The 26,507-nt window shown below is 45.7% G+C and overlaps 1 protein-coding gene and 1 long non-coding RNA gene across 5 annotated transcripts; one reads left to right on the forward strand and one right to left on the reverse strand.

The window, feature by feature from the left end:
* Positions 1-733: 733 nt before the first annotated feature.
* On the reverse strand, positions 734-11,854 carry LOC119336529 (protein TOPLESS-RELATED PROTEIN 2). Its single transcript, XM_037608568.1, has 25 exons — positions 11,250-11,854; positions 10,967-11,146; positions 10,764-10,877; positions 10,510-10,668; positions 9,210-9,390; positions 9,009-9,135; positions 8,810-8,919; positions 8,569-8,707; positions 8,375-8,484; positions 8,165-8,234; positions 7,896-7,969; positions 7,607-7,702; positions 7,434-7,529; positions 7,107-7,234; positions 6,751-6,985; positions 6,504-6,671; positions 4,099-4,206; positions 3,881-4,030; positions 3,477-3,587; positions 3,213-3,392; positions 2,915-3,043; positions 2,375-2,470; positions 1,805-1,990; positions 1,431-1,603; positions 734-1,344 (listed from the first exon to the last, which is right to left on the reverse strand). Exons 1-25 carry the CDS (start codon positions 11,327-11,329, stop codon positions 1,128-1,130), a joined length of 3,417 nt encoding a protein of 1,138 aa, XP_037464465.1. The 5' UTR covers positions 11,330-11,854; the 3' UTR covers positions 734-1,127.
* Positions 11,855-12,424: 570 nt separating this feature from the next.
* Positions 12,425-25,533, forward strand: LOC119335915. 4 transcript variants are annotated; one of them, XR_005162126.1, is made up of 5 exons: positions 12,425-12,913; positions 13,102-13,572; positions 24,532-24,834; positions 25,036-25,104; positions 25,222-25,533. It is a non-coding gene; the product is annotated as an uncharacterized LOC119335915 (long non-coding RNA). The 4 variants fall into 4 exon arrangements; XR_005162127.1 differs by lacking the exon at positions 25,036-25,104; XR_005162128.1 differs by lacking the exon at positions 25,036-25,104 and having other exon boundaries at positions 25,298-25,533.
* Positions 25,534-26,507: the final 974 nt, after the last annotated feature.

The following is a 26,507-nucleotide window of genomic DNA, read 5'->3' on the forward strand; positions in this document are numbered from 1 at the left end:
GGTCGTCGCGGATAAGCAACGAGCGTTATACGAGTCTGTGTGTAGCGTCTGCGCCATCCGTCTGTGTGTAGCGTCTGCGCCATCCGTCATGAGTGGTGGCGGCTCCGCGTACAAGATGGAGTGTGACCGCCAGTTCGAGTAGATCACAGCCGAGGCGGCACATGCGATTGCGGACAAAAACATTGCCAACATCTCCACGAGGTCAGACCGTCCACATCTATCTCACCTCCAACAGCGACATCCACAACCAGGCTATGAACTCCGACGAAGAGACGGACATGCCCACATCCGGCGAAGAGTAGGACGTGGGACAGACATGCCCATGGCCCGCAAAGATTTAGACTACAACAATTAAATCCTTAATTTTTGCTATGTAAAAAAAATCCTATATTAATGAGAATGCCATGTCCACTTTTATTTGGTGCATCATTTTTATTTGGTGGACCAAGTTGGGTGGCTGGCTCCCCTGAAGCTGTCCATAGACACGCCCAAACATGTCCACTTTTATTTGCTGCAGTAATAGCGTCGGAGATGTCCTGAACCTAGGAAAGAATCCTATTCCAGATCGCTGGGATTTTCTTAACTCCCGCCAATAGCATCGCGTTGTAGGCCTTAGCGTCCGCCGGCTTTGGACGTGGACTTAGCAAACCACCACATTGTGCCAACCAATTTCAACAAGGCAAATCAAATCGTCTTCAAAACCTTTACACTACAAATCCTCCCATCAATCAAATAAGCCAAATGGCCAATCGAATCGGCGGCAACGAGCGAAGCAAATATCATCATCATCCAACACAACAAGCATATTTTACACTACAAAGTAACTACCCCCACAAATAAAGGAGCATAAATAAATAAAAACAAATAACTGCTTCTAAGTAACCACCACTAGCTGGGAGCAGGAAAAGCTTTACAAAGGAAGACGGCACCAGGTGAGGAAGTTAAGATTTTGGGGGCAAAAAAACAACCAGGAACCAAAAACTAATCTAAGACATGCCATCATCAATCACCATCTGTGGCAAGGCGATGGTGTGGACTTGATACATATCACCTCACCTTGTCTCATGAATCTAACTGTTTTCTTTCTCCCTATCTCCTAGAGTCCTACCATTGTTTAGTGGCCTGAGTCATCTCGTTGGCTGATCAGACGTCTGGTTGTTAGATGCTGCTGGAGCTGATGACATGGACGGATGGGCTCCGTTATCCTGGGGGGGCGCGACTCCCCACTTTGGGTCAGCGTCCAGCGGCTCAACCACATGAACTGCCCCATCACTCATTCCAACTGCAATTTGGTTAGGCTCCAAGGGATGCGCCGCTACAACCATGGGGTACACACTTGCCCCGCTGTTGGATTAACAAACAGGGGAAATAATAAGCAAAACGCAGCCACGTATGAAAACAAAAACAAGCAGTGACACTGAGCAGCATACCTAGATATTGAAGGAGGCACATAGGCGGAAAGTGCAATCCTGCAACGCAACCTAAGGGACTCGGCTTCAAACACTCCAATAGCACCATCACAGAAACCAGCGTAAACCAGGAGACCATCACACGAGTATATTGCACTCGAAACTGGCGCTGGCAGTGCATCTCTTGGGTACCACTGCATTTGCATCAAGTAACAGGGGAAATCAATGAAGATGCCCAGTAACAATAATAATCCATAAAGGAGAAAGAAGCAAATATGTATAAATCAAAAATATTTAGCAATGACATGTAGTGAGTAATAAACCTAGGGTAAGAAACAATGTGAATATGGAATAACAAGCAGATACAAAAGTAATAAATTTTAGTCATGACTAACCGAGCGCGAGCATTCAAGATTTCCATCATAGATTGCCAGTTGGCTCTCATGAACTACAAGAAGATGTGTTTGGTCATTGTGAAACTGGACCCTTGTATCGCCAACTAAAGCACCAGAGCGATTTGCCGGGGGTTGGATATATTTTGATTTCTTCTTCTCCCAACCATCAATGCTCCAGACGCATAGCTGCAAATTTTGGTTTCATCAATCAATGATTTGAGAACAAATATATGACATCATAGTTGTTTGCCCAATCCATGGATTATGAGTCCAAGGACTAGTCTTGACTAGTCTATAGACTAGTCTATGAGTCTCCTCCAGGGCCGACTACACTTCTGTGTCGACTAGTCTATGAGTCGCAACTTTAGTGTCGACTACTCACGCTTAGTCTACGAGTCTCAACCTCAGGACGACTCGTCGACTCGTAAACCTTGGCCCAATCGCAAAGAAAATATAATAAACAGACTAATGAATGGCCTGGCATGCGACTAACATGAATTGGACCGTTTCCGCATAGCGATTTGAACAATTAGCCGGTACAATAATTTATAACAAAGTAAAAGATCATACCTGAGCATCAGCACCTGAAGATACAAGAACATTCATTGATTGAGAAAATGCCAGTCCGGTAATCTTTTTCTGATGACCCTTGAGCTTGCTTTTAACCTAAGTAATTTTGTGGAGTTGACATTAGTACATGGCTTTTGAATCAAGATTTAGTGCAAAATAAATCAATATTAAGTGCAAATCCAACATGAAAGGGTTCAATTGTTACCAGACAAAAAGTGTCGGTTGAAGGTTTTTGATCGACAGAAATTGTAATGGTATGTTCGGTTTGTGTCCAAAATCTATCTTACCAAAATTTTATCCACTCTAGTTCATTTTTCTTGCCAACATTGGACGAATCATGGGCAACCAATACCATGAACAAAATTTGGGCTAACCAATTTTTTGGTAGGGTGAGCTTGGGCTAAAACTAAATACACCCTAAGTGTAATCTCAGATACATCAAATAGGGCAAAGCAAGAGGAGATACAAAACATATTATTTAAAAGCAATGACACATTGATACTTCAATTCAAGTGAGCTTCATAAGTTAGCAGCACACACCTCATCAACACGGACATTGTAGATTTGAATGGTCGAGTCCTCCATTCCTATAGCAATAATATTATTGTCCTGTGGGTGGAATGCGAGGAAAGTCGCAGCAGGTGGAGGTGCCATGAAAGTAGTCATGACCTGTGACAGATTTCACATATCTAATCAGGAAAGTCGGATAAAGGCAGTAACGCAATTATGGTTCTTGTTATCTGGAGTAATGGCTTATCAGGACGCTATATTACCCTAAGTGTGCAGGTTGGTTCAGAGGGGGAGGGAGGATTGTCTATATGCTGGAGAAGCCATTTACCTTGAACGTCATCATATTGAACAAAGAGACTTTGCCACCAGATGCAGACATAACATAGGAGTCATTTTTAGACAACGCAATGCAGGCAGTTGCTTCTTCTGGGTTGCCATCACTTGTGTCATTTGTCATTAGAATACCATTTGCTGGTTGCCACAGGTGAGGCGAAATAGATGCAGTAGACTAACAGAAGAGGGTAAAGATAATTCAGAAGGCAAGCAAAAAAAGATTGCAACTGAAATCCAAATAAATACAACTTCAGTGTACCTTGCCATTAGGATTCCTGTCACTGCGTTGCCATTTCCACAGCTTATGAACAGCATTGGAACCGAGAGACAAAAGTGCAACCCCACTATTTGTATACAACAAACGGACAACCTGTTGAGGAAACAAATAAAATGTGACTCATCAGAAGTTTTACATTGCCCAGAGCATTAACAAAATTGCTTGGCAAATAGTGAACTGCCAATTATATAGCAAAAAACTAAAGGCAAATATAAACCTTTATGAAATAATAACTACAGTCAAATATCAAACAGACAATATGACTACCCTCTTCTATATCTTAAAGAAACAGATTGTATGTGTAAGTTGAAATTGCATGCTCAATATTTGTAACTCAATAAAACACACAGATAACTAAAGGTAATTATGCAACTTGGCCAACATACTTTTGTTGGAGATGCTGCTGTATCTGGACAACGCCGTGCCCGAAGATGTCCTGAATCAACAATGTCGGCCAACTTCCAGGTCTTCAGCTTTTCAGATTCCTCAGTTATTCTTGGTTTAACATCCGGCGTTCTGCTAACATCCATAGATGCCTGCAAATTTGTTCACGACATTTAGCAAGCCAATGTATTGAAGAACAAGAAAGGCTGTGGGAACTAACCAGTCCACTCATTGATACTGCAGGCAACATCCTATCAGGTCGCTCTGAGTTCACTGCTATAGGACTAGATACATTTGAAGCAGAACCAAGGTTGGTGAGCAGTGGAGGCTACGTTAAAAAAATTAGAAGTGAGTACATGGCACTTATTAATACGATCTTCAGTAATTGCCAGGCCAAATAGAAATCAACATTATGCAGCTAAAGTGGAATAGTAGTTGAATGAATTAGTTGTTTCAAAATCATCATTGGAACTCATCTTATGTGCACCGTACAGATACAGCTGGATGCAAATGTCCTTTAAGACTGTAGGCAACTGTTAGAGTACGTAATGGGCCTGGGCTGGCGGTATAGCCCGTTAGTCTTAGGGTTAATTAGAGATAAGGGTCGCTTGCTTAGGGGTCAAGTAAGCCTTGCTTGGGAGTCAAGTAAACCTCTCTATATAAAGAGAGGAGATGTATCAATCTAATCAAGCAAGAATTAAGAAGGAAAATCCCTTCCCTCTTGCCCGGCCGTGGGCAAAAAAGGCCCTCGGCCAGCCTTCTCGCGTCGTCCTTCTAGCAGCGCCATACCAATTTGGTATCAGCTAGCTTCGGTTCGATCATGTCTTCACCGCCGCCAAGCCCGTCTCTTCCGCTGCCGGTCACCTTGTCGCCTCCGGCGACCACCACGACCGTCGCCCCACTCCTGCCCGCGCCGGGATCCTCCGTCGCGCCCGCCCCCGCTGTCCTCACCTGGGAGGAGGTGTTCGGGGTGCTGCGGGACCTAACCCAGGCGGTCCAGGAGATCCGCCTGTTCTTGGCCGGGTCCCACGGACCGCACCCGGCTGCGCCGCCCATCGCCGCCCCCACGTCGCCGTGGCTGCCGTGGCAGCCGCCGCACCAGGCGGCCTTCGCCGCGCCGCTGCAGCTGCCATCCATCGCCACCACCGCCCAACACTGGCTGCAGTGGCAGCCGCCGCTCCTAGCGGCCTCCGCCGCGCCGCTGTAGCTGCCATCCATCGCCACCACCGCCCAACCCTGGCTGCAGTGGCAGCCGCCGCTCCTAGCGGCCTCCGCCGCGACCGGCGCTCCGCCGCAGCAGCCGCTGCCGCTGCCCGGCACGACACCGCAGCAGCCGCTGCAGCTGCAGCAGCCACCGCCGGTGAGCTCCGCCGCCCAGTATGGGATGCCCTACAACGGGAGTGCGACGACCTCGTTCCCATCAGTGTCGCCGCCATCCCAGGGCGTCCACATCCAGCAGATCAAGTCCCCGCCATCGCCGTCACCGCTTCCGTCTTGGATTGCTACCCGCCACGTGTCGGCGGCGGTGAGGCTGCAGGCTGCTGCACGCGGCTTCCTAGTGCGTCAGCGTGTGCGGGAGATGTGTGGTCTACAGCTGCCGCTCCTCCAAGTTTCCCTTCGCTGCGCAAAGGACCTCGATCTCGTCTACTGCGTCGGGGATCTTGCGCATGCGGTTTCCCCCACGGGCGGCGAGCATGCTGTTTTCCCCGCGGGCAGCGACCTCAAAGTCTGTGACATCGGCGGTTGGGGAGGCGCACCCCTCCTCGTCATTCTCCATCGCAAGCCCTCCACTCTTCCTTGTGCGGTGCAGACCAACAGCAGTCCGGCGGGGAGAAGGCAGGGTGTCACTGACAGGAGCGCACCGCGTAGCACCACTGCTTTCCGCCGCCGGCCGCCGCGAGGGCGGCTCTGCTGGTCGCTCTTGTGACCACTTCCAAGTGGCCATACACATGCACTCCTTTGGTCCAGGTGGTGTCCATGGGATCCAGGTGGCTGTACACGTGCACGTCCGACATGCTGATGGTGTCCACTTTTTGTTGAGGGGTCCAAAATAAAGCGTCCCAGTCCATTTCAGGTTGAGAGTCATAAAACAAGCCAAGATGTAAAAGGCTTGTTTTTAGGTGTAAGCTTTGTGTTGCGTCGAGTCATGGTTATAAGTTGGTTAGGCTGCAGCTCGAGGACAAGCTGCATGTCCAGGTGGGGTGTAGTGTTAGAGTACGTAATGGGCCTGGGCTGGCGGTATAGCCCGTTAGTCTTAGGGTTAATTAGAGATAAGGGTCGCTTGCTTAGGGGTCAAGTAAGCCTTGCTTGGGAGTCAAGTAAACCTCTCTATATAAAGAGAGGAGATGTATCAATCTAATCAAGCAAGAATTAAGAAGGAAATCCCTTCCCTCTTGCCCGGCCGTGGGTAAAAAAGGCCCTCGGCCAGCCTTCTCGCGCCGTCCTTCTAGCAGCGCCATAACAGCAACAGTCACAGGCTCAAATAAAGATTTCAGCATAGAGCAAACAAAAACAAATACCAGAAAACAAGAAACCTAAATAAGGACCAAATTAATGTAACATTTATATACCCTAAGTGAACCTAGGACACAAGCAAATGTTGATGAAAAGTATATGCATCATTACCTTGGTATTAATTTGTTGAGGGGGTCCACGAGAGCCTTCAAAAGCCCTGCTCTCTAGCATCCTCAGCAAACGCTGCCCATCGGTGTTCGCTAATATTTTTATTCCATTATCATTTGCTGTAACAGCAAGCAATGACCCTTCTCTATTAAATCTCAGGCGCGGGCTTGCCTGCATAAATCAGTAAAAGTCACGCAAAAACACTTGGTACGTACATTCATAAAAAAAAAAGCTACAGAAATAGACTTACAGGCAGTCCACCCTCACAATCTGTTGTTGTCAGTATGTTGGTGTTATCCATATCCCAGAATTTAACAACGAATTCATCTCCAGCAGCCAAAAAATGGTTTCTCGTTGTGTCAAACTGGACAACACCCAGTGACCGTTTCCTGAAGCCATTATATGTCCTCTTAATAGCTCCTTCAGTCTCATTCCACTCGACCAAGTGGGAATCACCGTCTTTACTAGTTCCACAAGAGAAGAGCCTGCAAGGAAATTTCAGAACATACAAATTATATGAGTGTCAAATTCTAAAAAAAATTGAGTATAATGTAGATCTTTCATCCTTCAGCATGTTAGCTTAATTTTTCACTTGAAGCTTCTCACCTTGTACCATCAGCACTATAAGACATGGTAGTACACCAATGTCCAGGAGCATCGTAGTCAACCCGTGAGCCCAAACAGTCGTATAACCATGCCTTGATTTTTCCATCGATGGCGGTAGAAAAGATAAACTGCAGAGAAGCTAAAGTTGTAGAAACCCACAGACAGACGATAAAGATGAAATAATTTGAAGTACAAGACTGGGATACCAAAATTAAACTAAGTGAACCTCACAACATGGATAGCAGCCAAAACAATAAGTACAGAACCAGTGCAAAAATGGCAGAGCATAGCTTAAGAATAGCAGAGGTGAAATCATCCAGAAAGTACCTGAATGTTCTCCTTGTAGTGAGGGCAAACAGAGTACACTGAAGCCTCATGGCCTTCAAATGTGTATTGCTTTTGTCCAGACTGAGCATCCCATACCTGCAAATGAAATGTGCAAGCATGCTAAGGATGTTCTCTTTTCATTCTAAAAACAGTGACATCATGAGTAACCTCACCTTAATGAGTTTGTCATCGCCACATGTAATAATTGATAGGGACTTGTTGGGGTGAGAGAATGCAATGTCATTGACCCCGCCAATGTGAGCATCAATCTGTGCAATTCACAAAGAATCAAATAGTTAGCAACCATTAAGCGGTTCCGATGAGGATTAGTTTGGGCATTATGGGGAGTTAAGGACTCTGTCCACCTAAGGGCTTGAATCCAAACCTCGCGTTGTCAAACAGACCGAATGGAGGTGTACATAGAAAACTATTTGATATATAGTCTCATCAATATGCATGTACCTCTGCTTGCTGTCTTAACTCTCCATTAGGAACAAACGTATAAGTCTGAACAATATGCTTTGAAAATGCCACACCTGAGAATCAAATCAAGCTTAAAGAATCAATCTTACAGACAAGCAAGAAAAGTGACAAGGAATAGAACACTCCTGAGCAGAGAAGCATGCCCAAATGATATGCACTCCCAAGCATAAAACAATGCCCAAATGCTATCTTCTTATTGAAAAATGGCACGTATTTGAATAATGCAGTTAAACTGCCTGTTTCCATACCTAAAATATTTCCATCAGGGCTCCACAGACACCTATTGACACATATTGCAGCATCTTTCATTAGTGCAGCCTGAACAAAGAACAACACATTTTATGCATTAGAACGACAATATAAGTCAGAATGCTGCTAATTACAGGCTTACAGCACATTAGAAGTTGCTAACAACACAGAATAAAATAGATCCAAGAATTTATCATTCAAATAATGACCTGCAATGGCAAGGTGCAGGAGCCAATGTCCCAAACTTTAAATGTCTTGTGTGCTATCCTTTCGCGTGAACCAACTTCCCATATCCCGATGTCACCAACATTTGTTCCAACTGTTTTACAACAGACATTAAATACATAATATGCACTAACAAAGTAAAACATCAAGAACCAAGCAAAGTGTTTGAAGCATGTACCTAGAAGAATAGTTTGTTGAACAGGATGGAAATCCAGGCTCATAACATTAGAACCCTGATTGAGTGTGCGAACAACTTGTTTGGGGAGGTCTTCTTGACTGTAAACATTGGGAGGATGGCTTGCACCAGAGAATGACACCTAATATAGTTTTTTTAAGGTGTCAAAACTGCTTCATCAATCCACTGTTACAGAAATGAGTAAAGAACAGAAATTATGGCAAGTCCAAGTTCACCCAAATACCTCATCTGGCTGGCCTACACGCATTCTTTTCATCAGATGTTCAGAATCTGCAGACTGATAGTCAATGCCAGGCGCACTTGTAGGAGTCCTTGGATGCTTCAGAAATGCCGCTGCAAACAAATAGAGCATCCAAACAAGAAATGAAACAACATTGAAACAGTGACAGACACCATTTTGCTGAATTGCAGTTTTATGATACCTGTGTTTGGTGGCTGAACAAGACCGGGCGGCCCTTGTGCAATAGCAGGATGTGGTAAGGAGGGATTGGGATTTGTCATCCAACCAGCAATTGCATTTGGAGATGGTGAAACCACGGGTTGAAACGGCTGCAAGATTGAGAATAGTAAATGATAGGATGATATAAAAAGTCAAAATGTTCAACTATAGCCGTGATACGTACAGCATGAGCACCCATTGGAGGGAATCCAGCTGTTTTGGGGATTGGTCCAACAAGAGGACCATTGGCAGGGGGAGGAGCTCTTGCTCCATTGGTAGGAGCAGCACAGGAGTGATCCGTGAAGAGTGTCTTTATGTCAGGGTTTGGTCTAGGATTCTTGCAGAGCTGATGTTGCCAGTTAAGACTACATGACATACAAAATCAAAGCAGTCCAGTTAGCATCACCCTCCACAAGAAACTAAAGCAAGAGAAGGCAATACTGAAAGCCTTGTAGGTCTTCATTATGGAAACAGCCCAAGCATTGCATGTGTTGAATATAGGCAGTATGCAGAAAAAATAGAAAAAAAAATATGGCACGTCACAAACCTACACATCTTTGTTATATTCTGCAAGAACTTGCCATACAGAGTATCCAACTGACACCCCAAAAAAGTTGTAAGTAGAAATCATATCAAACATTACCAAGGTAAGAAGCTATGAATGAGTACCTAAAACTTGTTATTTTGCTAATTCTCAGTTGCTTGAAATTATCACAAATCCCTGAAATTGCATATTAGTTGGCCTAAAGTTACAACCTGGAAGGGTGCAGTTTTAGTGTACTCTGCAATTTGCATTCCATATGTTATATCTGGAGTGGCATGAGGTAAGGGTGGTTGGATGTTGATCCAAAGGCTTAGAAATGTGACTCAGATGAGGAAAATATTCAGGCAACTTACGAATAGTCAACTCCTAAAGTTCAAGCAATCAAATGTCCCAAGTATGTATGGGCAACATTTATGAAATGGACAGGACAACTCCCTCTTCACAACTACAACCAGGATTTGGTAAAGCACTAGAAAATGCTAATTCTGTTTGCCTTTTACACAATCACCCCTCTTAATTTCCAAACTAAATGGTTGGAGCATGACCATTGACAATCAAGAATCATAAATACCCCTTATACATCGTGAAAGTGCTAAACTTCGAGTTTGTGTCCGTATAAAGACTGCACACCTCTTTTTCTCACTCATCCATCTCATTTTAAGGAAGGATGGAAGCACGGCCAGAAGAAAACAAAAAGAAACGGAAACCCTCCCAATATAGCAGCTTCGTGACAGCTCATTTCCAATCTTATAAGTACCATTAGGAAAAACATGCGCTGGCCTGCTATGTTATATACAAATTTAAACAGAATCTTAAGCACGCCAAATCTTATTTGCTCAAGAAATAATAGTACAAATTGTTCAAGCAGATCGCATCCCTCTGTAGAAAAAAATAGTAACATGGAATTAAATGCATGCAATGAATAAAATTAACCAATCACCTTTGATTAATCAACGTGCGCAGTCTTGAGGCTTTAAATGGTGGGAAATTAAGCTTGTCTCGGAACAGAGGGTTTGCCTCGATAAGCTTCTTAAGCTCCATGAGCATGATATTCCGGGCTGACTTTGTATCCCCGTATTTGGACAGCTGCTCATTTTGCCTGTTTGTGATTTAGACAGAATTACATCCACATTAGCACAATGCACAAGCATTCTGCTATACGAAAATGCTCCAAACAAGCGATTAGCACCACACCTAAAATTATCCAGAGTCAGCAGCTGCGTTATCTCCTTGAACAGCTCCTCGTTAAAGGAGGCAAACACCTTCAAATCCTTGACGAGTATCTCCACTGCCTTGGCCCGATCATGCCTGCAAAAGGCAAACTGAGTTGAGCGCCTGCAAATCGCTGTTGATCCTGAGCAAATGAGCAGGAGAGGAGAGGCTTCAATATGACTTGCCTGTCGAGGGCTTCAAGGTACTTCTGCTTGCGGATCTCAAAGAATATCTTCATGGAGTAGCGGTTGTCTTCCACCTTGGTGAAGCCGCTGAGGTACCTCTCCACCTCGTCCCACTCCCCACCCTGGACCAGGTCCTCGAAGTGCTTCATGTTGAAGTAGAAGCCCGATTCCTGCTCCAACCTGCGCGACCAAAATGGACGGGGGGTTAAAAAAAACCAGCTTCAACAACTCCAGATAGCTCCAAAACTTTGTCTTGATCAACCAGACGAGACGAGACACTTACTTGTGCACCGTCTCCTTGAACTTTTCCTCGTCGAGGAACTGCAGGATGAGGAAGACCAGCTCCCTGCTGAGCGACGACATGGCTCCCCCGATCCCGCCCTGCGTCTCCAGCGCTCACGACGAGGGAGGACTCCCGCCTTGGCGGCAGATCCCCTCCCAAATCTCCGTAGAAACCAGCGCAGGGCCCCAACCGCTCCCCGAAAAAACCGCACCAAACACCCAACGAGTAGCTCAGAACCCTAGCAGGACGAAAACCCCGGGAGACGAAACGGGCGGCGGGAGCGAGGTCACAGTCCAAGCGGACCCATCCCGGCGGGATCTCCCCCGATTCCGGCGGCCCGGCCGCGGATCTGCAGCTCCTGGCGCCGACCGGTGGTGCACGCGTATCTCCTCCCTCAGCGGCGCAGCACGTAGACTAGGGTTTGGCCGCCGCCGCCGCCGCCTGCTGCTGCTTCCTTCTTCTCCCCTTGGCTCTAGCCGACGGACGGGTTTGCCTTTTCTTATCTCTCTCTCTCCCCACTTCGCTTTCTCTCTCCAAAACCAGTCTCTCTCTCTCTCTTTGGAGTAGGGAGTATTTATTTTTCTGGTCTGCTTTTGGTTTTTTGGGGCTGCGTTTTATAACCACTCCGCCCCCGTCTCCCCTTATATAGGCCCCGCCAGATTACACGAGAGCCCACGACCACGCACCCCTATTTACTTGGCAGCCACTGACGAGGACGGACGACAGGGGCAAACTGGGTAACTCCCATCGTGAGGTCTGCAGCCACAGGTAGGGGGTAAACTTCCGTTAACCATTTCTCGCATCCTTCCTCGTACCCATTCATTTCTCCCTCTCACGCATCCGCGGTTTCGAAATTTGAACGGGGCCTGCCAGCCAGCCAGGGTTCAGGCAGCCGCGCCCGCTACAGGATACCCAACTTTTCAGGCTTCTACACTTTTGTATTTTTCTTACTTATCTATCTACTACACCTATAAAAGCACGAGAGGGCGGAGAAAAGTCATCCTATCCATCGAAACATGCAATCCGATGGTCTACATCCCTTCAACATACTAAACGTGTTTTACGTCTTAATTACCCATCATGCCGTTACGTTAACTAATTACCCATTATGCCATTGGGTTAATATAAGCAACTAATAATCCATCGATCTGACCCCGCTGCCGTTCGAAAAGAAAACTGCCAGCAACGCACCCACGCACGCACGCCCCCGCACGACCTCTCGCCCCCTCCTCATCCTCCCACCCCACGCAACAGCACGGGCCGGGACGCCGTTCAGCGATCCTCCCGCGCCATTCGCCGCCCAAGTGGTTCGCCGCCCCGCCGCCCCCCTGTCCTCCCGCGCCGTCGCCGCCCGCCGTTCTCTCCTCACGTGTCTCCTGCAGCTTGCCCCACATCGTGGTGCGCCATGGGTACCATCCAGATTGAGTACAGGGCATGGGCATGAGAGGCGCCGCGCTCCCTTCCATGCACCGCTCTGCTGCTTTCGCTTCCAAGAATACCGTTCTCCCACAAGAGCTTGGATCGTCTGCCCGTGGTCGCAATTTCCTGGCGTCTTCTGCTTCTTCTTTCTTTGGATCCCTAGCTAGCGAGTTTGTTTCTTCCTCTGAATTTCTATGCATTCACTAGCAAGCAACACTTTGATTTAGCTGTAGCCAATTCAGACGGTGAGTGGTACAGATCACTAGCTAGCCGAGTCTGCCTCTTTCTCTGAATTTCTCCTCATTTACTAGCGAGATGTAGTGTGATTCTAAAAAAATGTATTAACGAGATGAAACTTGTGATTTCTTAAGTAAACAATACGTGTTAGATTTTACTCCAATTTCTTATGCAAATTTCATTTTGATACATGTAGAGCAGCGGCGACAACTCCGACGCAACGGGCTTGGCCTGCGTCAGCGGCGGCGGGGTCCATCTCCTCCCTCGAGCAGCGGTGGTGGCGTGGGACACAGCGGGCTCGGCCGCGAAGATGGATTTCTCCGGCGGGGCATTTTAAAATGCTGATGTGCCGATGAATCCTCGCCTCTGTTCCTCGACCTCGCGTCAGGGACGCATATGCCCCTACGACCGTTCCTCCTCGTGGTCAGTGACGCAAAGCCGACGACACGGAAGCCGCTGCCGTTGTTCCTCTACGCGACGGTGATACACAAGGCGTAGCCTCTCCCTGATCCTATACTCCGTGCCTTGTCCATCCATATGCGATCTTATTTTGTTTCAGTTTTTTGCTAGCTTTAACATTGGCCTTTGTTCAAATCCTATTCAGGTTGAACCATAGAAAGCGAACACTCAAAGCTACAGAGGCAACCAGTCCAAAGGAATAAGTAAGGTAATGTGTTTCCAGTATTCCTAAAATAAATGAAGTAATGGTGTGATTAACACTAACATTGATGTTCCCCCTCTTCTATATAAAATGATACGCACACTTGTGCGTATTCGAGGAAAAAAACCAGTAACATTGATGGATCAGTCGTTTCTGTTGAAAAAATCATCAGACTCTGTTAAGCCAGATTCCATTCATTTTGCTTTTTAGCTCTGCAAACTGTGCATCTTGACTGTTTAGCACATCATATGGTTATGTAAAGTGTCGCTGCAAAGAAATGTCGCCGGTAACAATGATTAAAGTTCCAGTTCCCTGATAGTGTATCTTACCACATTCAGTTTTGGTAGCTATAATGGGAGAAATGGAGTCCGAGGATGGTATGGGTTGTGCATTACTCCCTTTTGTTGGGGAACGTTGCGGAAAACAAAATTTTTCCTACTCGTTTCACCAAGATCATCTAGGAGTTCATCTAGCAACGAGTGATTAGATGCATCTACATACCTTTGTAGATCGCGAGCGGAAGCGTTCAAAAGAACGGTGATGATGTAGTCGTACTCGACGTGATCCAAATCACCGATGACCAGCGCCGAACGGACGGCACCTCCGCGTTCAACACACGTACGGAACAGCCACGTCTCCTCTTCTTGATCCAGCAAGGGAGGGAGGAGAGGTTGAGGGAGATGGCACCAGCAGCAGCACGACGGCGTGGTGTTGATGGAGCTGCAGTACTCCGGCAGAGCTTCGCTAAGCACTATGGAGGTTGAGGAGGTGTTGGGGAGGGAGAAGGAGGCAACCAAAGGCCAAGGCGTTCAGGTATGAAGTCCCTCCTCTCCCCCACTATATATAGGGGTGCCAAGGGGGGGTGGCCGGCCCTAGGAGATCCAATCTCCTAGGGGGTGCGGCGGCCTAGGGGGGTTTCCCTCCCCCCCAAGGCACCTAGGAGGTGCCTTACCCTCCTAGGACTCTTGCCCCCTTGAACCCTAGGCGCATGGGCCTATGTGGGGCTGGTGCCCTTGGCCCATTAGGCCAAGGCGCACCCCCTTACAGCCCATGTGGCCCCCGGGATAGGTGGACCCACCCGGTGGACCCCCGGGACCCTTCCGGTGGTCCCGGTACAATACCGATAACCCCGAAACTTGTCCCGATGCCCGAAACAGGACTTCCCATATATAAATCTTTACCTCCGGACCATTCCGGAACTCCTCGTGACGTCCGGGATCTCATCCGGGACTCCGAACAACATTCGGGTTACTGCATATACATATCCCTACAACCCTAGCGTAACCGAACCTTAAGTGTGTAGACCCTACGGGTTCGAGAGACAAGCAGACATGACCGAGACGACTCTCCGGTCAATAACCAACAGCGGGATCTGGATACCCATGTTGGCTCCCACATGCTCCACGATGATCTCATCGGATGAACCACGATGTCGAGGATTCTATCAACCCCGTACGCTATTCCCTTTGTCTATCGATATGTTACTTGCCCGAGATTCGATCGTCGGTATCCCAATACCTCGTTCAATCTCGTTACCGGCAAGTCACTTTACTCGTACCGTAATGCATGATCCCGTGACCAGACACTTGGTCACTCCGAGCTCATTATGATGATGCATTACCGAGTGGGCCCAGTGATACCTCTCCGTCATACGGAGTGACAAATCCCAGTCTTGATCCATGTCACCCAACAGACACTTTCGGAGATACCCGTAGTCTACCTTTATAGTCACCCAGTTACGTTGTGACGTTTGGCATACCCAAAGCACTCCTACGGTATCCGGGAGTTACACGATCTCATGGTCTAAGGAAAAGATACTTTGACATTGCAAAACTCTAGCAAACGAACTATACGATCTTGTGCTATGTTTAGGATTGGGTCTCGTCCATCACATCATTCTCCCAATGATGTGATCTCGTTATCAATGACATCCAGTGTCCATAGTCAGGAAACCATGACTATCTGTTGATCAACGAGCTAGTCAACTAGAGGCTCACTAGGGACATGTTGGTGTCTGTTATTCACACATGCATTACGATTTCCGGATAACACAATTATAACATGAATAAAGACAATTATCATGAACAAGGAAATATAATAATAATGCTATTATTATTGCCTCTAGGGCATATTTCCAACAGTCTCCCACTTGCACTAGAGTCAATAATCTAGTTACATTGTGATGAATCGAACACCCATGGAATTCTGGTGTTGATCATGTTTTGCTCTAGGGAGAGGTTTAGTCAACGGATCTGCTACATTCAGGTCCGTATGTACTTTACAAATCTCTATGTCTCCATCTTGAACATTTTCACGAATGGAGTTGAAGCGACGCTTGATGTGCCTTGTCTTCTTGTGAAACCTGGGCTCCTTGGCAAGTGCAATAGCTCCAGTGTTGTCACAGAAGAGCTTGATCGGCCCCGACGCATTGGGTATGACTCCTAGGTCGGTGATGAACTCCTTCACCCATATTGCTTCATGTGCTGCCTCCGAGGCTGCCATGTACTCCGCTTCACATGTAGATCCCGCCACGACGCTTTGCTTGCAACTGCACCAGCTCACTGCCCCACCATTCAAAATATACACGTATCCGGTTTGTGACTTAGAGTCATCCAGATCTGTGTCGAAGCTAGCGTCGACGTAACCCTTTACGACGAGCTCTTCGTCACCTCCATAAACGAGAAACATTTCCTTAGTCCTTTTCAGGTACTTCAGGATATTCTTGACCGCTGTCCAGTGTTCCTTGCCAGGATTACTTTGGTACCTTCCTACCAAACTTACGGCAAGGTTTACATCAGGTCTGGTACACAGCATGGCATATATAATAGAACCTATGGCTGAGGCATAGGGGATGACGCTCATCTCTTCTATATCTTCTGCCGTGGTCAGACATTGAGCTGAGCTCAATTTCATACCTTGCAACACAGGCAAGAACCCCTTCTTGGATTGATCCATATTGAACTTCTTCAATATCTTATCAAGGTAAGTGCTTTGTGAAAGACCTATGAGGCGTCTTGATCTATCTCTATAGATTTTGATGCCTAATATATAAGCAGCTTCTCCAAGGTCCTTCATTGAAAAAACTTTTATTCAAGTAGGCCTTGATGTTGTCCAAGAGTTCTATATCATTTCCCATCAAAAGTATGTCATCTACATATAATATGAGAAATGCTACAGAGCTCCCACTCACTTTCTTGTAAACGCAGGCTTCTCCATAAGTCTGTGTAAACCCAAACGCTTTGATCATCTCATCAAAGCGAATGTTCCAACTCCGAGATGCTTGCACCAGCCCATAAATCGAGCATTGGAGCTTGCACACTTTGTCAGCATTCTTAGGATCGACAAAACCTTCCGGCTGCATCATATACAATTCTTCCTTAAGGAAACCATTAAGGAATGCCGTTTTAACGTCCATTTGCCATATTTCGTAATCATAAAATGCGGCAATTGCTAACATGATTCGGACGGACTTCAGCTTCGCTACCGGTGAGAAAGTCTCATCGTAGTCAACCCCTTGAACTTGTCGATAACCCTTAGCGACAAGCCGAGCTTTATAGATGGTCACATTACCATCCGCGTCTGTCTTCTTCTTAAAGATCCATTTATTTTCTATGGCTCGCCGCTCAACGGGCAAGTTAGTCAAAGTCCATACTTTGTTTTCATACATGGATCCTATCTCGGATTTCATGGCTTCTAGCCATTTGTCGGAATCCGGGCCCGCCATCGCTTCTTCATAGTTCGAAGGTTCACCGTTGTCTAACAACATGATTTCCAAGACAGGGTTGCCATACCACTCTGGTGCGGAACATGTCCTTGTGGACCTTCGGATTTCAGTAGGGGCTTGATCAGAAGTATCTTGATCATTTTCATTAACTTCCTCTCTAGTCGGTGCAGGCACCTCAGGAACATTTTCTTGAGTTGCGCCATTTTCCGGTTCAAGAGGTAATACTTCATCAAGCTCTACTTTCCTCCCACTTACTTCTTTCGAGAGAAATTCTTTCTCCAGAAAGGACCCATTCTTGGCAACAAAGATCTTGCCTTCGGATCTGAGGTAGAAGGTGTACCCAATAGTTTCTTTTGGGTACCCTATGAAGACGCATTTTTCCGATTTGGGTTCGAGCTTTTCTGGTTGAAGTTTCTTGACATAAGCATCGCATCCCCAAACTTTTAGAAACGACAGCTTAGGTTTCTTCCCAAACCATAATTCATACGGTGTCGTCTCAACGGATTTCGACGGAGCCCTATTTAAAGTGAATGCGGCAGTCTCTAAAGCATAGCCCCAAAAAGAAAGCGGTAAATCGGTAAGAGACATCATAGATCGCACCATATCTAACAGAGTGCGATTACGACGTTCGGACACACCATTACGCTGAGGTGTTCCAGGCGGCGTGAGTTGTGAAACTATTCCACATTTTCTTAAGTGTGTGCCAAACTCGTGACTCAAGTATTCTCCTCCACGATCTGATCGTAGAAACTTGATTTTCCTGTCACGTTGATTTTCAACCTCACTCTGAAATTCCTTGAACTTTTCAAAGGTTTCAGACTTGTGTTTCATTAAGTAGATATACCCATACCTACTTAAATCATCAGTGAGGGTGAGAACATAATGATAGCCACCGCGAGCCTCAACACTCATTGGACCGCACACATCAGTATGTATGATTTCCAATAAGTCGGTTGCTCGCTCCATTGTTCCTGAGAATGGAGTCTTGGTCATTTTACCCATAAGGCATGGTTCACATGTGTCAAATGATTCATAATCAAGAGACTCTAAAAGTCCATCAGCATGGAGCTTCTTCATGCGTTTGACACCTATGTGACCAAGGCGGCAGTGCCACATGTATGTGGGACTATCATTATCAACCTTACTTCTTTTGGTACTCACATTATGAACATGTGTAGCATCACGTTCGAGATTCATAAAGAACAAACCATTCACCATAGGAGCATGACCATAAAACATATCTCTCATAAAAATGGAACAACCATTATTCTCAGATTTAAAAGAGTAGCCATCTCGAATTAAACGAGATCCTGATACAATGTTCATGCTCAAAGCTGGCACTAAATAACAATTATTAAGGTTTAAAACTAATCCCGAAGGGAGATGCAGAGGTAGCGTGCCGACGGCGATCACATTGACCTTGGAACCATTCCCGACGCGCATCGTCACCTCGTCCTTTGCCAGTTTCCGCTTATTCCGCAGCCCCTGCTTTGAGTTACAAATGTGAGCAACTGCACCGGTATCAAATACCCAGGAGCCACTACGGGCACTAGTAAGGTACACATCAATTACATGTATATCACATATACCTTTTGTTTTGCCGGCCTTCTTATCCGCTAAGTACTTAGGGCAGTTCCGCTTCCAGTGACCGCTACCCTTGCAATAAAAGCACTCGGTCTCGGGCTTGGGTCCATTCTTTGGCTTCTTCCCGGCAGCTTGCTTGCCGGGCGCGGCAACCTCCTTGTCGTCCTTCTTGAAGTTCTTTTTACCCTTGCCTTTCTTGAACTTAGTGGTTTTATTAACCATCAACACTTGATGTTCCTTCCTGACTTCTACCTCTGCTGATTTCAGCATAGCAAATACTTCAGGAATGGTCTTTTCCATCCCCTGCATATTGAAGTTCATCACAAAGCTCTTGTAGCTTGGTGGAAGCGACTGGAGGATTCTGTCAATGACCGCATCATCCGGGAGATTAACTCCCAGCTGAGTCAAGCGGTTATGCAACCCAGACATAGTGAGTATGTGCTCACTGACAAAACTGTTTTCCTCCATCTTACAGCTGAAGAATTTGTCGGAGACTTCATATCTCTCGACCCGGGCATGAGCTTGGAAAACCATTTTTAGCTCTTCGAACATCTCATATGCTCCATGTCTCTCAAAACGCTTTTGGAGCCCCGGCTCTAGGCTGTAAAGCATGCCGCACTGAACGAGGGAGTAGTCATCGAAACGTGCCTGCCAAGCGTTCATAACATCTTGTTCTGCAGGGAGAACGGGTGCGTCACCAAGCGGTGCTTGTAGGACATAATCTTTCTTGGCAGCTATGAGGATGATCCTCAGGTTCCGGACCCAGTCCGTATAGTTGCTGCCATCGTCTTTCAGCTTAGTTTTCTCTAGGAACGCGTTGAAGTTGAGGACTACGTTGGCCATTTGATCTACAAGACATATTGCAAAGATTTTAGACTAAGTTCATGATAATTAAGTTCAACTAATCAAATTATTAGTGAACTCCCACTTAGATTAGACATCCCTCTAGTCATCTAAGTATTACATGACCCGAGTTAAACTAGACCGTGTCCGATCATCACGTGAGACGGACTAGTCAACATCGGTGAACATCTTCATGTTGATCGTATCTTCTATACGACTCATGCTCGACCTTTCGGTCTTCCGTGTTCCGAGGCCATGTCTGTACATGCTAGGCTCGTCAAGTCAACCTAAGTGTTTGCATGTGTAAATCTGTCTTACACCCGTTGTATGTGAACGTCTGAATAAAACACCCGATCATCACGTGGTGTTTTGAAACAGCGAACTGTCGCAACGGTGCACAGTTAGGGGGAACACTTCTTGAATTTATTGTGAGGGATCATCTTATTTACTACCGTCGTTCTAAGTAAACAAGATGCAAAACATGATAAACATCACATGCAATCAAATAATAAACGTGACATGATATGGCCAATATCACATAGCTCCTTTGATCTCCATCTTGGGGCTCCATGATCATCTTGTCACCGGCTTGACACCATGATCTCCATCATCGTGTATCCATGAAGTTGCTCGCCAACTATTACTTCTACTACTATGGCTAACGCGTTTAGCAATAAAGTAAAGTAATTTACATGGCGTTTCTTGATGACACGCAGGTCATATAAAAGAATAAAGACAACTCCTATGGCTCCTGCCGGTTGTCATACTCATCGACATGCAAGTCGTGATTCCTATTACAATAGCATGAACATCTCATACATCACATATAGATCATTCATCATTCATCACAACTTTGGCCATATCATATCACAAACCACTTGCTGCAAAAACAAGTTAGACGTCCTCTAATTGTTGTTGCAAGTTTTACGTGGCTGAATTAGGGTTCTAGCAAGAACGTTTTCTTACCTACGTTAAAGCCACAACGTGATTTGTCAACTTCTATTTACCCTTCATAAGGACCCTGTTCATCGATTCCGCTCCAACTAAAGTAGGAGAGACAGACACCCGCCAGCCACCTTATGCAACTAGTGCATGTTAGTCGGTGGAACCGGTCTCACGTAAGCGTACGTGTAAGGTTGGTCCGGGCTGCTTCATCCCACAATACCGCTGAAGCAAGAAAGGACTAGTAACGGCAAGAGAGTTGACAAATCTACGCCCACAACAAATTGTGTTCTACTCGCGCAAGAAGAACTACGCATAGACCTAGCTCATGATGCCACTGTTGGGGAACGTTGCGGAAAACAAATTTTTTCCTACTCGTTTCACCAAGATCATCTAGGAGTTCATCTAGCAACGAGTGATTAGATGCATCTACATACCTTTGTAGATCGCGAGCGGAAGCGTTCAAAAGAACGGTGATGATGTAGTCGTACTCGACGTGATCCAAATCACCGATGACCAGCGCCGAACGGACGGCACCTCCGCGTTCAACACACGTATGGAACAGCCACGTCTCCTCTTCTTGATCCAGCAAGGGAGGGAGGAGAGGTTGAGGGAGATGGCACCAGCAGCAGCACGACGGCGTGGTGTTGATGGAGCTGCAGTACTCCGGCAGAGCTTCGCTAAGCACTATGGAGGTTGAGGAGGTGTTGGGGAGGGAGAAGGAGGCAACCAAAGGCCAAGGCGTTTAGGTATGAAGTCCCTCCTCTCCCCCACTATATATAGGGGTGCCAAGGGGGGGTGGCCGGCCCTAGGAGATCCAATCTCCTAGGGGGTGCGGCGGCCTAGGGGGGTTTCCCTCCCCCCCAAGGCACCTAGGAGGTGCCTTACCCTCCTAGGACTCTTGCCCCCTTGAACCCTAGGCGCATGGGCCTATGTGGGGCTGGTGCCCTTGGCCCATTAGGCCAAGGCGCACCCCCTTACAACCCATGTGGCCCCCGGGACAGGTGGACCCACCCGGTGGACCCCCGGGACCCTTCCGGTGGTCCCGGTACAATACCGATAACCCCGAAACTTGTCCCGATGCCCAAAACAGGACTTCCCATATATAAATCTTTACCTCCGGACCATTCCGGAACTCCTCGTGACGTCCGGGATCTCATCCGGGACTCCGAACAACATTCGGGTTACTGCATATACATACCTACAACCCTAGCGTAACCGAACCTTAAGTGTGTAGACCCTACGGGTTCGAGAGACAAGCAGACATGACCGAGACGACTCTCCGGTCAATAACCAACAGCGGGATCTGGATACCCATGTTGGCTCCCACATGCTCCACGATGATCTCATCGGATGAACCACGATGTCGAGGATTCTATCAACCCCGTACGCTATTCCCTTTGTCTATCGATATGTTACTTGCCCGAGATTCGATCGTCGGTATCCCAATACCTCGTTCAATCTCGTTACCGACAAGTCACTTTACTCGTACCGTAATGCATGATCCCGTGACCAGACACTTGGTCACTCTGAGCTCATTATGATGATGCATTACCGAGTGGGCCTAGTGATACCTCTCCGTCATACGGAGTGACAAATCCCAGTCTTGATCCATGTCACCCAACAGACACTTTCGGAGATACCCGTAGTCTACCTTTATAGTCACCCAGTTACGTTGTGACGTTTGGCATACCCAAAGCACTCCTACGGTATCCAGGAGTTACACGATCTCATGGTCTAAGGAAAAGATACTTTGACATTGCAAAACTCTAGCAAACGAACTATACGATCTTGTGCTATGTTTAGGATTGGGTCTCGTCCATCACATCATTCTCCCAATGATGTGATCTCGTTATCAATGACATCCAGTGTCCATAGTCAGGAAACCATGACTATCTGTTGATCAACGAGCTAGTCAACTAGAGGCTCACTAGGGACATGTTGGTGTCTGTTATTCACACATGCATTACGATTTCCGGATAACACAATTATAGCATGAATAAAGACAATTATCATGAACAAGGAAATATAATAATAATGCTATTATTATTGCCTCTAGGGCATATTTCCAACACCTTTCCCACTAATGATTTTGCCAGTCAAACTTGGGATGTGATCAAGAAGGTGGGGAAGCAACATAGTTTTAGTGGCGGTGCTATTGTTAAGTGCACCGGAATGTAGCAACAAAAATAATGCAGGAACAGTTTGAATATCTTAGTTCGCACTTGTGGGCAGTGAGTCCGGCACTTGGACGGGACTCCAAACTTCAAATTCTCATAGCTCCAAATTATTGGACACAACCTGATTTATAAGTTATCTTAAATTCCAAGTTATGTGATGTAGACAATCTAAAATCATTACTTCTTTCGTAGGGAACATATATTGGTGTTTGATGAGGCAGATCAAATTCGTCATCGTGATTTGCAATCCCATGTTGACTATCATTTCTCTGATTCCCAAAGTTAGACCAGCTTTACAGTTTTTTGTTACATAGACAAAGTCACTTAAGAAACTAGCAAGCGTTAGCTTGAAGATTTCTGACCATTTAAGTGTGCATGAACATGCTACCATGGCCACCCCACATACCCTTGAAGCGGTGTGCCATGATCGTCCTCTTGAACTATATGCTTTGGAATTTTATCAGAAGGCATCTGAAGTAAAAATAGTAGGAAGGCTCGAACTTGCCCATCTTCTAATTTAGTGTTGCTCACATTTAGTCTTATCCATGACAGATTACCACACGAAATGTTCAAGTTGGACAAATAACACAATGGGTATCATCATTTAGCCTACAATTTTGTATCTTCTCCTGCAATTTTAGTGTGCAAGTTTAGTATCATATCCAGATTATTTGACAAATTATCTAGGGATTTGGAGATATCATTTAGCTCTTAAAGCAGGTGATTAGAACTTACACCAAACCTTTCTTTGTTGATGTTGTTATTCTTGCTTGTTGGCACATTTGGAAACAAAGAACTGGTTTCATTCTCAAGGACTAGGGTTCTTCAGTAGTAGTCATCTAAATATTACTCCCTTCGGTCCTAAATATAAGTCTTTTTAGATATTCCAGTATGGACTATATACGGAGCAAAATGAGTGAATCTACACTCTAAAGTATGTCTACATACATCTGTATGTAGTACTTATTGAAATCTCTAAAAAGACTTATATTTAGAAATGGAGGGAGTAGTTTGTAAAAAAATCTGGGTGGTGAAGTCGTGAAGATACATGCCTCCCTGTTGTCATCTTTTAAATATTTTTTGCAGTAGTCATCATCTAAATATTATTTTGTAAATTTTTGTCATCATTTTAAACACGAAGCCCGGTGGGGGTATTTTCTCCGTAGTTCACTTATTATTTTTTCATGGCTATGCTGAGTGCAGCACTGCACTCAATTTTGAAATATTTAATGTGAAAACATATTGTATTTGGGTTGGCGCCATCATTCTATGGAATTGTTTACAAAGACATGATGTTGGATAATGTGGAAACGGATTGCTGCCCTGACTTGCATTGGCAACTTGCAAAACTTCAAAACAGTAGACAGGAAGCAACAAAATAGTTGTTGGTCTGACAAAATTAATAAAAATTGAGAGTAGTGCTGCTGTTAGTCTACCATTCAAGGGCATGATCATAACCAATGTACTGTTAATAGGCTTGTAAATCATTTTTATTTATTATTTTGTATTAGTCGAGAGTTCGAGACATGCATTGCACAAGAAGACAAGACAACATGGTGTATATATAAGTATGCATCAAATGTTAATATCTACAGTATGCTGATTGCTTTTCCATCTTTGGGGTGCTATTGTTGTCTTAGGACTTTTATATGAACCTCTGACTCTTTTTTACCGCTTTCTGCTTTGAGTCAGGTCATGCCAGTTCATTCAACTGTTCAAGCTCAACTAAGTGTTGCATTGAAATTTGCAAGTAACCTTGCTTCAACATAAGAGAATTGGGTGATGGACGTGATATCAACATGGTTATGGACTACCATGTATGTTCATAAATATGTACACCCTTTGGGGTCGGGCCCGCCGCCATCGCGGACTAGGCCGGCGACAGCGGCGGTAGGAGGGGAGATGGGAGGGACCTGTCGGCACAAGGGTTGGTGTCCCCTGGCGTCGCCCAAGGGAGGCGACGCGAGGGGGTAAGGAGACACAACTTGGAACATGGTAATTTTTGTTTAGGCTCTTACCTTTTGTATTTGCACAATGGTTGATTTCCATTTGAAATGTTCAGGTACATAAAGTTAGAGTAGTGGAGTAAAGCTTAAGATTTTTTTGTATGATTAATTCCTGAGATGTGAAAGCTTATACATGGAATAACTCGGTTTCTTGATCTGTACATAAAATATGTGTGATATTTGATTCAAGAGGAGTATTGATTCATGAAGATAAGACATGCATTGCGCAAGAAGACAAGACAACATGGTGTATATATAAGTATGCATCAAATATTCATATGTACAATATGCTGATTGCTTTTCCATCTTTGGGGTGTGTCTTAGGACTTTCATATGAACCTCTGATTCTTTTTTACCACTTTCTACTTTGAGTCAGGTCATGCAAGTTCATCCAACTGTTCACGTTCAACTATGTGTTGCATTGAAATTTGTAAGTAACCTTGCTTCAACAGAAGAGAATTGGGTGATGGACATGATATCAACATGGTTATGGACTACCATCTATGTTCATAAATATGTACACCCTTTGGGGTCGGGCCCACCGCCACCGTGGACTAGGCCGGCGGCAGCGGGGGCAGGAGGGGAGATGGGAGGGACATTAGGGTTGGTGATGAGGACATCAATACCATTGTTACACCCACAACCCCTACTGCTACATATACTGGACCAATTCTAGAGCTCGCACACGCCAATTAAATTATCAGGTACTTTAGTTTCTTGGTAATGATTCTAATGTTCATGAGAATATGATGCTGCCTAAATTGGATACATTTGTTTTGCTTACAAATGAAGGGCCTAGCTTGGAGAAGGATGAACATTGGAGCAAGAACAAGCATGGAGATGATGGCATGCGCAAGGGGAACAAGAACGGAGTTACAAGTGATGATTTCAGGACTTTGAAGCACCATAATGAGTGCATGAAGCCTTGAACGAAATATACAAGATGTCACTTCATAAATTTCGTCCAGAGGCTATTCTAGGTGCTGCGTCACCTTATTATTGGGCCAGGCCCATGTAATTTCGAAATACATCAGTATAGGCTATTTTTAGAGTCTGTATGTGTGGGTAAACAAGAGATAGGGTTAGTTTCGGACCCCTCCACCAAGGGCCACGAAATTCACCCCCTCTTCCTCCATATATACAGCCCTTAGGGCACCGTTTAGACTTTGGGTTTTGTTTAGATTAAAGTTCGCCATAGCTGCTACTTCACGTATTTCGTTTGTGTCCAACGACCAGACAAAGACGCCACAGAACCCCACCTTGATCAATAAAGCTTTCATCTTATATTCGCAATATCCAGATTGCAATCTCAGTTTCTTGCTTGTTCTTCGTTTGCTCGCAGGAAACAGACCCTCGTGGTCAGGTTGATCGTGCTCCGGCGTGGTCAATAACCTCTCGGAGTTGGTTTAGCGATTGCTAAGGCACGACGTCCTCGCACGTTCGTAGTCGGATCGTCAAAGTCGACTGCCACCAAAGCGATATCCATCATCTCATCGAAAGACGGGACACCTTTGCCTCTATCAAGTGGTATCAGATTTCCAGGTTGCTCGGTGAGATTTTACAGTTTTTCGTAGTTTAGATCGAGTCTGTTCTTCATACCTACAGTCCACAAAAAAACCACAAAAAAATTAGGGTTAGTTCATCATATCCGAACCAATCTGA

This window comes from Triticum dicoccoides, chromosome 7B, assembly GCF_002162155.2.
Source record: "Triticum dicoccoides isolate Atlit2015 ecotype Zavitan chromosome 7B, WEW_v2.0, whole genome shotgun sequence".
Taxonomy (NCBI): Eukaryota; Viridiplantae; Streptophyta; class Magnoliopsida; order Poales; family Poaceae; genus Triticum; species Triticum dicoccoides.

What these genes read in the sequence shown, in the direction of transcription:
- LOC119336529 (XM_037608568.1), bottom strand. Translation starts at nt 11,329, where the DNA reads ATGTCGTCGCTCAGCAGGGAGCTGGTCTTCCTCATCCTGCAGTTCCTC. An exon ending in TATAGTGCTGATGGTACAAG is followed by an intron (nt 6,986 to 7,106) that starts GTGAGAAGCTTC and finishes ATTTCCTTGCAG; the next exon opens with GCTCTTCTCTTGTGGAACTA. An exon ending in ACAATGTCCGTGTTGATGAG is followed by an intron (nt 2,471 to 2,914) that starts GTGTGTGCTGCT and finishes AAAATTACTTAG; the next exon opens with GTTAAAAGCAAGCTCAAGGG.